The sequence below is a fragment of the Callorhinchus milii genome, unplaced genomic scaffold, assembly GCF_018977255.1.
Source record: "Callorhinchus milii isolate IMCB2004 unplaced genomic scaffold, IMCB_Cmil_1.0 Scaffold9, whole genome shotgun sequence".
NCBI lineage: Eukaryota > Metazoa > Chordata > Chondrichthyes > Chimaeriformes > Callorhinchidae > Callorhinchus > Callorhinchus milii.
The window spans coordinates 11,746,962-11,760,057 of record NW_024704750.1 but is presented as its reverse complement, the minus strand read 5'-3'; the positions used below and the strand labels follow the sequence as shown (position 1 = coordinate 11,760,057).

Genomic DNA, 13,096 nt, shown 5'->3' with positions numbered 1-13,096 from the left:
TCTGTGGACCAACCAATTCTGTACAATATCAGGTCATGCAAAGAAGTTGAAGAAAATATTACAGTAATAAAGCTGCTCAATTTCAGGCTAGCTTCATTACTGTACTAGTAAACCCAGACGACTAAAAATACTGAAAACAATTTGAGCTACATTCAGCATTCCAAAAACATTATCTTGTCCAATCATTACTTGTGTTCCTTCCTCTTCTTTCCCTGTGTGTTATTTTGTTTATTTTTAACTTTGCTCCTATTTTCTATTTGTCCAATAGATTTTTACCCCAATGATTTATCATTATAATATATGTTTACCTTTCCTGTTCTCCAGCTAACTGTCCATTTTGCAACCATTAATCTTGAAAAGATTAATGACTGACTGGGTTGCAACACAGATGTTTCTTTAGAACAATCTTTAAAGCAATTTTTGTATCTATAATAAAAACTGGGAGCTGCAAAAGTACAAACATATTAGTGTGTCCAAGATCTAACACTGCACAGGGATGTAATTATCTTCATAAAACTCTAATGGATAAAGATTTTATCAGCTGCAGTTTTATATATTGTGCTGAATTTTGAAAATCCATGGAATGCACAAATCTATCACTGTAGTAGGTGTTTCTGTGAGAAATTAACAATTATAAGTACCTCTCGCTCACTGGAGGAAAATCAAGAGAAACATTATAGGGTATACCTTTGGAATGTCTTAAATAAGGGAGGAATTAGAAGAAATTGTAAGATCACAATAGTGCATGTTATTCCAGTGCTGGGCTTTTATACCATCCCACTTTACATGTCTTGTTGTTGAAGCTCCCTTGCAAGCAATACAATTTGAAAAGTTTGTTAAATTGTATCAGAAGGTGTCAAAGTACAGTGATATTTCCATCTTCCAACAGGATATCAGTACAATATATCAAATATTTCCAGATGAAGTCCTGGGATCGGGACAGTTCGGAATAGTCTATGGAGGTAACACAACTTAAAATTTAGCAATTACCAATTAGAACTAAACGGTACAAGTCAATTAAGATTAATCTATTATATGCGCTTGTATAATTATCGGTAATGGAGTTGTTAAATAACTTTCTCAAAAATGTACGCTGGAGTTATGCTGCCTGGAGTGAAGATGAGCTTACATTGCCTGATTCACTTTTATTTCAGATCAGAAAAAAACAAATGTAAATGGAAAGTAAATGGCTAAAATTAGAAAACCAGAAAAGATAAGATAAACCTGCAATGTTCCACTTAAAATCATAAGCAAGTATTATTCAATCTGAAAAGCAGCTTGAAAAATTGTAATAAAGAGAAGATACATTCTGTTCAACATATTTTCCCCATAACTATGAAATAAAATATCCTTGTAATATATTTTACCTATAGTAATATAATTCCTTCGCCTTCTGGGACTCATCTGTGCCACTCTGGAGCCATATGCTACCTTTAGAAGCTGGGTAGATCCCAAAGCAGCTCCACTTCCTTCATCAGGAACAGTAATTTTTGGATCATGGGTGCTAATCTGGAACTATCTGCCCTTAGGGAAGCAAAATCTCCAAGTTGACATTCAATGCATACTCACTGGTCATGTGCTTTCCAAGGGTTGGTGAGGTCCCAATTACCTCCCAGTGAGTCTAAATTGATTGCTCTTAGTAAACTGAATGGAGCTGATCTGAGACACGCTTAGTTCCTGTCAGGCACATACCCTGGAGCAGTCTAGCAGTTGAGAATGCAAATCTCTGAGATATGCTAAACATAAAGATTCCTGACTGCAGTAAGAGATGCAAATGTGCATGTATTTTTATGTTCCATTGTTAACGCAAGTACTTTAATGGAAATCATTCCCCAGAATTTTGTTTCCCCCTTCAACATTAAATGTTTAGGAATTGGTAACATTAATACACACACCACACTCACACACTGTTTCCTGTCTGTCATCAGTGGCAGTAGAAAGCAAAGCAAGCAAGATGAAATCTAGAGATAATTCCATCCTCCTCAAATGCTGTAACTGACTGAAATATAAAAAGAGCTGGGATGAATAGTTAGTTACGGTTGAGACTGAAGACTCGAAGGATAAATGAGACAGGGAGATTACTCTGTGGATCAGTGTAGTGCATATGCTGTTCTGAGCCATAAATAGTGTCGGTGCAAGACTGCTGGTCAGGATTGAATATTGTACATTGTAATATCAAGATCGATATGCTGGAGTTCGCTCAATTATCTGTGATAGAATCAAGTAGAAATTTCATAAGGCTTTACTTGTTGACCTCCCTCAGAAGAGTACAAAAGTTAGTTAAAACTCACAATGCACTATCTTGTATAGGCTCTTTTGTCAGAATCAAACAATATTTCTCATTCCTTATTTATGTCCATTATGATTTGATTTCCTTTTTAGTGAGATGTTAGGGATTCCCAAATTAAACATTGGATCACTCGTCGGAGATTGTGTCTGATGCCAGTCACAGCCATTTGATGTTAATCCCCTCAAAGCAGTTACTATTTTCATAGAATTCCTACCATAACACAGTAACAGCTACAATTAAATGTTAATGCTGGCTTACGCTGGGTTTCTGCACATGATAAATTCAACATGGGAACATTGTTGAAAGCACTATTTGGGTTTGAAAATACGCCAGTGTTTGCTTGACAGTCTTCATTCAGCTTTGCTGGTTTGTCAATTTTGCTGGCTGTGAATTTCACAATCTAATATTTGCAGATGGAGTTGTAAATAATGCCAAAAATCCTGTTTGCAAATGGAACATTTTTGATCCCACTTTCTCAGCAGTACTCGAAAAAAATATGCTTCGGTATAATATGTAAAGTTTGCCACACCTCTACACATGTGTGTTTGAGGTGGTGTTGGGCGGAATGGGAACCATTTTTTGTTACAATTTTTCCACTGCGATTTTTTGAACTTTTTCCAGTCTTATTGAGTCCCTCATCTCATCCCATCTCATTTTCTTGTGTCTCTTCCCATACTTTTTCTACTTGCTCTTGGTTTCAAAAGTTATTTTATAGTGTTTAAATAATTTCATGAGTTAATGAGTCAAAGATTTCTGTATGTACCATGGTTTCAATCTATCTGCACGTTTTTTAGGCAAACATCGTAAGACAGGCAGAGACGTAGCCATCAAAGTAATTGATAAACTACGATTTCCTACAAAGCAAGAGAGCCAACTTCGCAATGAAGTTGCCATTTTACAGGTAAGGGAGAGAAGTTAGTACTCTGGCACAACATGTGTAATAATTTGGGTAAGGGACTGGGTGGCATAGTGGCTTAGGTTAGCATCTTTTACCTTTGAGAACATGTTTTAAGCATTGCCAGTGCTAGCTGTAAAATGTGTTTGAACCGTTTTAAGTACTTCATGGTGAATACAGGGACAAAATATTAAGGCACACACAATGTCAGTGTAAATTAATCATTTACCATCTTGTGTCATATTGAACAAGGGTGAGAAATGGAAAAAAAATATTTACACTAGAATAGCAAGGAGTCAGAAGTTAGGCTGAGACATGCAAGAGTAGATGTACAAGTAGTAAAGATATTCCTTGGTTTAATATTATCACCTCCTTGGCATGGGAAGGAGCTGACCTCACACCAAAGGTCCTCACGCCTGCCCCGCCCCGTTAAGAATTTGCAGAGTTTGCTGAGAAAACAACACTTTCTCCTCCAGTTTGCATTGAAATTCTACAGCCCACTGCTGGATTAACAACCTTGGATAGAATTGAAAGCTTTAATTGTTTCTTTTCAGTACTTGACTGGTGTCAAAATGAGTTAATTGAAGTTTTGCCTCCTCATTGTTTAAAATTTATGATATTAGGCCATTCTGGAATGCAGAGTTTTGGGTAGAGATGCGATGGTATAAATGATTCAATGTAATAGACTTTACTGCGTCTGTAACACCTGGAGGAAGTTAACCCCATATAAAGTATGTTCCAAGTAAAATGTTCTTTCTGTATGAAAATCAAATCTTTTGCTGCAGATGCAATGTCTTACTTGGATAAGAATTTATTTCCCTAGAACCTGCATCACCCTGGTGTAGTGAATTTGGAATGCATGTTTGAGACTCCAGAAAGGGTGTTTGTTGTCATGGAAAAGCTCCATGGAGACATGCTGGAGATGATCCTGTCGAGTGAGAAAGGACGACTGCCAGAACGGATAACAAAGTTTCTTATTACACAGGTATGTGACTATTTCTGGGGTCAGTCAATGGAAAATGAAACAAAAATGAGTTCAGAATACCGATTGCTATATATTCATTGCAATTTGTTTATAATAATAATCCTTGCATTTGAATATAGTGTCTCATTTTGAAACATTTCAGAGTTTACTTTGAAGTTTACTATTTGTAAGTGAATATGGCAGCCAATTTGCACATGACAATGTACAACAAACAGCCATGGCCTTTCTTTTAAAAATAAATCTGGGTGATTGTTGGCCAGGAAAATGGGAGAAACTCCTTTCTCTTTTCAAATCATGCCATAGGATCTTTAAATATCTACAAAAACAGACAGGCGAAACCTCAGATTAACATCTTATTCCAAAGCATGGCACCTTCAACAATACAGCACTGGTACAGACCGCACTGACACTCCAATCCAATGTGTTCAAAGCTTATAGAGGAGTTTACACTGCTGAGCCAGTGCACAGATTATCTTAGCCAACAAATGCCAGATAACATTTGTTGGTCAAACGTTTGTTGGACATTGCTGTGGGAAAATTGGTTGTCGCATTTGTTTAGTTATACACAGTCACTGCACTTCATAATAAAATCTTTTGAAGCCTTTTGAGATGTCAACAATTTGATAAGGCACTACTATATCAAATGCAAGGATGATTATTGCAGTTTGGATTTACAGTGTGTAGGACTAATTTGTAATCTTGAGTTTTCAGGGTTGACTGAGGACTAGTTAAGTGCTTCAGTCATTTCTGTATTGCAGATCTATTTACTCGTTCCCCCATAATGCTGAGATCAATTAACTTTGCCCATCACATATGACCATTCTGAGAGTCCAGGGAAATGTATTGGTTAAAGCAAAACTTTGTTGTGTTTTAAATAACTGAACCAAGTTGCTCATAAACCAAAGGGTAATAATAATAATCCTTGCATTTGATATAGCGCTTTTCACGTCTTCTAGACGTCTCAAAGCGCTTCACAGAATATACCGTAAAGTGAATTGACTGTATATTTGTTGGCGAAATGTGGCAGCCAATTGCATACAGCAGTGTCCCAAAAACAGTTGTGGATTGAGTAACCAAATTATTATTCTTTTTTTTTCTTGAGGGATTATTATCAGGCATGTGGAGTAAGGAAACTTGCCCAAGGTTTCACCCTGCTGGGAATTGAACCCAGGTCTCTCGCTTGCAAGGCGAGTGCTCTAATCGAAAGAAAAAGTCATTTAAACGAGATGGAAGGAAAAAATGAGAACCATTAAAGATTTAAAATCAGTCTGTTCCAAAAGTTTATATTGAATTTACAGCAAATAGGCTTTGTTGCATGATACTTTAGTAATTCAATATTTTTCAAACAGATTCTGGTTGCTTTGCGACACCTCCACTTTAAGAACATAGTTCACTGTGACCTGAAACCAGAGAATGTGTTGCTGGCATCGGCTGATCCCTTACCACAGGTGAGACGCGCGTTCAAAGAAAGAGCACTTAACAGTGATGGAGTCTGATTTGGAGCCAGAATGGGGGGAGGGGGAGAGGTAACTGTAAGCATGGTTGAAACGGAAGGTTTTCAGGCGGGATTTGAAAAAGGGGAGAGGGGACAAGATGGAGGGAATGAGGGAGAGTGTTCCACAGTTTTGGGGCATGGTGGCTGAAAGCATGACCTCCAATGGTAGAGTAGAGTGTGCGAGGGACAAGTGCCAGTCGAGCGGAGGTGCCGGGTGGTGGATTGGGGAGTGAGGAGGTCGGAGAGGTAAGGAGGTGCTAGGGAGTGAATAGATTTGAACATGAGTGTGAGGATCTTGAAGTGGATCCGTTGGGTGATGGGGAGCCAGTGGAGCCTGGCCAGCACTGGTGAGATGTGGGTACGAAGTTTGGTCTGGGTAAGTATGTGGGCAGCAGAGTTCTGAATGAGCTGGATTTTTTGAATAGTGGAGCTGGCGAGACCGGCAAGGAGTGCATTTCAGTAATCGAGACGGGAGGTGACAAATGCATGCACGAGGGTTTCGGCTGCATTTCGGGTAAAGTACGGTTAGAGGCGGGCAATGTGGTGGAGGAAGGTTTTCTGGTCAGGGACTGGATGTGGGGGAGGAAGGACAGCTGGGGGTAGAACCGGACACTTAGATTGAGTACTGGTTCAGTGAGTCTTGAGGGAGAGCCCAGGGAGGTTGAGGAGTTTAGATCTGCGGGTATGAAGAGTGTGGCTTCCATCTTGTCCATATTCAGCTGCAGGAAGTTTGCACTCCTTTAATACTTATTTTAATTGTTTTTCAACTATAGGTTAAACTTTGTGACTTTGGATTTGCGCGAATAATTGGCGAGAAATCCTTCCGCCGATCTGTTGTGGGCACACCAGCGTACCTGGCGCCAGAAGTGCTTCGGAACAAAGGTTACAACCGATCTCTAGACATGTGGTCTGTTGGGGTTATTGTCTATGTTAGTCTCAGTGGCACCTTTCCATTTAATGAAGATGAAGACATTCACGATCAAATTCAGAACGCAGCTTTTATGTACCCACCAAATCCCTGGAAGGAGACCTCCCATGAAGGTAATTGGGATGAAAAAGATGTAAAACTTTTGAAAAAAATGAATCGGTTAAACAGAAAGTAGGGATGTTTGTTTCTCCTATTACTGGCTTTAGCGAGCAGTGTGTGGTGTAGCTGGGCAAGAGTGCCCCGGAGCCCTCATGGCACAAACTTTCATTGCTTTTTAAATTAAGGCTGTAGAGTTCGCTTTTAAATTTAGTTTGTGAAATTACAAATGAGCTTGCAAAGTCTGAAAGTACAGATATCAGCCTGACTAAGTTGGTAGCATCTTCTCTGAGCCAGAAGGTTGTGAGTTCAAGCCCTATGCTGGGCTTGCCTTAGTTATCGTCTGATGACACTTCCTAAAAGCTTTCCTGAGGATGGAGAACAGTGAGAATCTTACAGGTCGAGGCCAGGAACCCCAACTCGCCTCGGAGCTGCCCTCCTAGAGCTGGTCAACAGGAATCTCTCTGAGCCATTACACTTTTCAGGAGACGGAATCACTAAAGATGTTTTGATTTTGACAAAGTGTATGCAAAATGCAAAGTATTTTTATCATTATTATACTCACAGCAAATGAAAGTCAAATCGAGAAAATTATTGGGAGAATGGGAGGAGACAGAGAACATCAGCGTAAAAAGAAATGATTATAAAATCAATGGTTAATCATTGGTCCTTAAATTTCAGGACCCAGCACTGCTCTTGGGATGGCAGGTTTGAAATCACAACATTTCCTGGGATTTTTGCCTGGCTTATGGGTTTGATGGTAGAGCATAATATATAATAATAATAATAATCCTTGCATTTGATATAGCGCTTTTCACGTCGGGAGGACGTCCCAAAGCGCTTCACAGAACACACTGTAAAGTGAATTGACTGTATATTTGTGGGCGAACGCGGCAGCCAATTGCGCACAGCAATGTCCCACAAACAGTTGTAGATTGAAAATGACCAATTTATTATTGTTTTTGGTTTTGGAGGGATTATTATTAGGCGTGTGGAGTAAGGAAACTTGCCCAAGGTTTCGCCCTGCCTGGAATTGAACTCAGGTCTCTCACTTGGAAAGCGAGTGCTCTAACCACTGAGCTACAGGACTCCACATGAGATTGAGATTGGAGAAAATGCTTAGCAGTACTGCTTTTTTTTATGTACATCACTATATACCCCAGTGTTCACTTTCCAAATAAGAAATTAAATTCAAGCCCTTGGAACCTAAACACTGTTGAATTATGGGAGAGTGGTACAGTCTACAATTATCAGTGTATTTTTGCTTCACGATAACTCAATTTGACTTGAATATACCAAGGAGCAGTCATATTGATAAACAGAATTCCTTGCATCTGCCAAAGCATTTGTAAACTGTCTTTACAGCTCCTGTCAGTTGGGTATGTGTTTTTCCCCCCTGTGTATTCATTCAGCTGAATGATGCTGATGGATAGCTTTTGGAATTCCACGTCCTGAGGTCAAATTCACAGAGCCAATACTTGACCCTTCAGATAAGCTTTATTTGCTTTGCATGTACTTGTTTTTATTCACACATCTGGCTTTAATTGATACTTGTGGATTTTTTTTAAAAAAAATACCACTTACCAACTGATGGTTCTTGTGTTCTAGCTATTGATCTCATCAATAACCTATTGCAAGTGAAAATGAGGAAGCGGTACAGCGTGGATAAGACTCTCAGTCATCCTTGGTTACAGGTGAGTTAATGATTTCTAACAGTATTTGTATGTAAGATACTCATTCAGAATTTCTTATATTTGTGATTTCTTAAACAAATCCTTTCAGATGTTTGAACCGTCCAACTGAAGAACGGTTTCAAAATCTTGACAGGAATTTTTGGTGACATTTGTGACTATGGACATTTGATTCAAAGAGTCATATTGAATAAAACGACTTGTCATAAAAGTAACCTTTCAGTAGCAAATGGCCTTTTGCAGACTTCAAGCCATGTTTCTGCATTGTACCACAAAATACAGTCAATCCACTTTACAGTATATTCTGTGAAGCACTGAGTCGGGTCAATGACTTGATAAGGTGCAAATATAGCAAATGTGATTTGTTGTTGTACCAAGATCTGCAAAATGATATCCAAAAGCATTTCAAACAATGTGATTGATTTAGCAATTTAAAGAAATCTATGGAAGAAGTTTCAATTCACAGTATTTATTTGAATAATTAAATGCAATTTATCCTTCTCAAAGATTAGTTAATTTTCAGAGGATTTTTTGCAATTTAGTTATCAATAACAGCTCTGAACCCACTGATTTAGTTGCCTTGTCAAATGGCAGAGCCAGAGGCTGGAATAAATATTTAATAGTACTGCCCTTCTGCGTCTTTCATTATAATATATCCCAGATTTGACTTTCCAAGGTGAAATTCAAGCCCTGGATATCTAAACACTACTGAATTATGGGACAACATTCAAAGCAAAACCCCTTTTTTTTAAAAAAATCCGTTATGAAATCTCGCCTCTGGGTAAGAAGCTTGTGAGTTCAAATGATGCAATAATGCAACGTCAGATTGTCAGGAGCTTTGCTGAACATTTCTCCAAGACAATATTCATTGTTTTTATTTAAGTGACAAATCCCAAGTCGTTTTAATTATCAACTGGAACAGTTTGTCCGGAAGGGTGGTAGAGGCCAGGACATTGGACTCAATAACAGGCAATTTGATTTTGTAGGGATGAAATCAGATGAGCTGAAACCAATCTTGCGATAACCCATTCATTTTACACTCAAACTGGTTTTATAAGGTTCTACTGTATTTATCTCTATTAAGTCTTAAAATTATATTGAATAAAAGAAATTGATTACTATGTACCTAAATGTTTTACAAGCATGTTAACCAAATAGTAAAATGTTGTCTAATGGCTTAATTTCCTTTGTTCCCCCAAGGACTACCAAGCATGGCTGGACTTACGGGAGCTCGAGTGTAAATTTGAAGAACGCTACATCACTCACGAGAGTGATGAGTTCCGCTGGGAACAATTTGCTGGACAGCATGGGTTGGAGTATCCAGCTCATCTGAAGGATAGAAATGCTGACTTTAGTGAGAATGCAGAGGTGGAGGAGGCAGAAATGAAAGCTCTGAGCGAGCGGGTCAGCATTCTGTGAAAGGCAGCAAAGTGTCCAGTATTCCAGGGAAATTCGAGAACAGTAGTCTTAAACTGTAGTCACAAGTTACAACTTGTGCCATAACCACAACTTAAGACAGGAGCATGGTTTCAGCTAATAAAAAAAATCCTTGCAAAGCAACGGCCATTAAATACGCAGTTTCAACCTCCCATTACAATGTGGCCCTAGTTAAAAAGTCCTTGTATCCTCGAGATTCAATTCATCAACTTCATTTATTGCATTTCAGTGCATATATTTTTGCGTGCATGTGACATGGTCTTATATAAACTGTGCTCATAGGAGGCACTGAATTTACAATTGTTGGTGAATATATTGTGTTTTTCACATTCCATGATGGTATCCAGTGTGCCTTTCCTGGCATACATTTTGATGTACTCTGCAACTCATTTGTAGTTGGAGAGCTACCCATTTGTACATTTTTGCTTCATAATGTGGTTTGAACTCTTTCAGTATTTAGCCGTATGCCAACTCTTGGAAGAGTATGACATAGCTGCTGTTCTGTGAACAATTTCAGCTTGTTTAGAACAAAAGATTTTTTTAAGTGTAGATGTAACTTTTGTGATAACCGCATTGGGAAGGTGATACTTTAAAACACCAAATTGCAAAAAGAGATGGTGGTGTGGTGGGGGGGGGGGGGGGGGGGAAGAGATAGCACACAAAGACTTATACAGAGATGGAACAATTCTATTGTTTTATGTACAAATTGAGCTGCTCTTGTAAGCCTCAATGCCTTATTTATGGTATTCCTTACAGGGTAGGTCAGAATGAAGTCTGCTACCTTCTTTCCGAGAGATTCTTGTTCTATTTTAACTCAAAATTGCTTGATACCACCTGGCCTCTGTCTAAAAAAATTTAATAAATTAAAGTGTTATCTAAGCATGTGTACCAGTTTCTGGAGGTTTGATTTGCTCTCAACGCCCTTCCAAAATTCCAAAGATATGAGAATCCTAATTTCACGATCTCCTAGAATATTGACTGCTTATTTTGGTCAAATTCTTTTGGCTTGGGCCACAGTCAGGAGGTAGAGGAGAAATAATTATGCCCATTTGAAAGTCAGCCTGAGAGAGCTTTTAAAAAATAAAAAGGCTGTCATTTTACTTGTTTTAGACTAAATTTTCTTCATCATGACTCAGTCATGGCCTTGCCTGTGCAGAGGAAGGAAATGCTCCAAGGATTATTGTCCTGGCAGCAACGGAAACACCAAAGGTTTCAAACAGTTAGTCTGGATTTAGACAACTGAAGCCCTGGGACAGCACATAAAGAAAGGTTGCGATCCCCAGTGATATTCCTAGCATTGCATTAGATGACATTATTGTAGCACAACATACAGTACAACAAAAAATCAGTTGTTCAAGATAAGAATCTACACCTGGGTGCTGGCACCCAGCAGATATGTCAAGCAAGGTTTGGCAAATGAACAGTGGCATTTAAAGCAATTGTTAACAGTAATTGTTTAATGTACAGCTCAATTATTTTAAGTTTGCATTTAGTAAATTTGAAACCTGACACCACAAAGTTGAAGCAACTGGCACTTGAGTGAACACGGTAACTTCTGCAATCGTACCAACCAAACAGATTCTGATGAAAAGCAGGTACAAAGCAGGTTAAAAGAACTTCAAGTAAATGCTGCCTTTGTTTTTTTTACATTATCTTAGAATGTCCTGCCTTTAATGTAGGCAATGATGCTTGCAGGAGTTTCACGCACTGGGAATAAAGTGGAATCAACTGCTGACATAACCTGGAATCGTACAATTTCTTATCCTGTGTTTCAGTGAACATTGAATAACGACTTCTCAATACCATATATTCAAAATTCATACTGAAACAATAATACTTTCAACTAAATACTTTTTCCTCATTTTTGTGATGTTTTAAATTGCAACTGAGTTTCCATAGTGGAGTCATAATAGCAGTCAATTTTTATACATTATTCAAGCTAGATGGGATTTGGCTGTAGCTGATTGAAATTGATATAAATTTCTTCAATTTCTGGAAGAATGCCATTAAGCTCACAATTGATTCTATGTAGTGTTGTCCTTGTTGTCATTACAGACCTTCTTCAGTCATTAGAAATCTAGATTGGTCTAGGATACAAAAAGTTTCGCTCTTCAGCAAACTCACCTGAGTCGACATTACAAATCTCTATTCTTCTTTCAGTGTTTGTTCAACCAGTTCTTAATCTTTTTCAATTGAAGTCTTCTTCTGCCATTCTGGCATCTGTAAAAAGGAGAAACATTAATATCAATGTCAACTTGTTAAGGTTTCCTTTTCTGGTTTATAAATTACACAAATCCTTTATCCAAAGGTTTATATAGATGCTTGTAAACACAGCAAAGCCAAATAACAAGTGGAAAAAGTTCTATTCAGAATCTTCAGATGCCAACAATCACTTTGACTCAAGAGAGGCATCTTACTCGGAGAATTAGTAATAAGTAGCAACTTCCTCTTTCTTCCTGGAAATGCCAAGTGTACAAGTTACAAAGCAGAGTTGAATGGATGAAATGCAATGATGGAGTCAAAGCCTGGAGTTTTGAATAGTTTATCCCTGGGGCTGGGGGATTAGTTTTTTAAGAAATGACATAGACATTTACAGCACCATTACTCTCAGGTGGATTCAGCAGTCAATGACAATTGTCAGTTTACAGAATGACAGAGACACTCAAAGAGGCATCTCAGACTCAGAATCTTTTTCAAAGAGCAATTTGTAATACCCCAAATCACATAAGGGGGGCTATTGTCATCTATACCATCCCAAATTATTCTTCTATTAAAATTATATTATTCAACATCGAAACACCTTAGGTAACTACAGTCTGTGGAAAAATTGAAGTGCAGAATTTTGTTGCTCAAAATCTTTCCAGTAAAACATTTCACTTTTCTAACCAAGTGGAAACTGCTGTTTCTGTGAATCAGCAGTGACTCACCCATGTATATTGATAATCCTTGCATTTAGTCCATGCCCGTTTGTGGGACATTCCGCAAATTAGCTGACATGTTTCGCCCACAAGCCTTCAATGGTGTGAAAGGATTATTATTGTTATTATTTGGTATAAAGTCTTTCATGTTAGGAGGACGTCCCAAAGCCTCTCAGGATTTACTGTGGTGGAGTGACTGTGTCCTTTTGGGTGAAACGTGGCAGCCAATTTCCCACAACACAGCAATGAAGTGAATGACCAATTTTATTTGGGGGGATTGTTGGCCAGGACACCAAGAGAAACTCCTATTTTCAAAGAATGCCATGGGATCATTAACATTCACCTGATCAGGCAGATGGGA

General features: G+C 38.4%; 1 protein-coding gene across 1 annotated transcript in view; it reads left to right on the top strand.

The window, feature by feature from the left end:
* prkd1 (protein kinase D1) overlaps positions 1-10,459 on the top strand; it is an 84,683-nt gene extending 74,224 nt beyond the window's left edge. Inside the window, exons 13-19 of the mRNA XM_007893409.2 lie at positions 890-962; positions 3,085-3,191; positions 4,009-4,170; positions 5,520-5,618; positions 6,439-6,706; positions 8,298-8,383; positions 9,581-10,459. Of these exons, the coding sequence (XP_007891600.1) occupies positions 890-962; positions 3,085-3,191; positions 4,009-4,170; positions 5,520-5,618; positions 6,439-6,706; positions 8,298-8,383; positions 9,581-9,799 (1,014 nt within the window). The 3' untranslated portion in view covers positions 9,800-10,459. The remainder of the gene's footprint in view (positions 1-889; positions 963-3,084; positions 3,192-4,008; positions 4,171-5,519; positions 5,619-6,438; positions 6,707-8,297; positions 8,384-9,580) is intronic.
* The last annotated feature ends 2,637 nt before the right edge of the window (positions 10,460-13,096 follow it).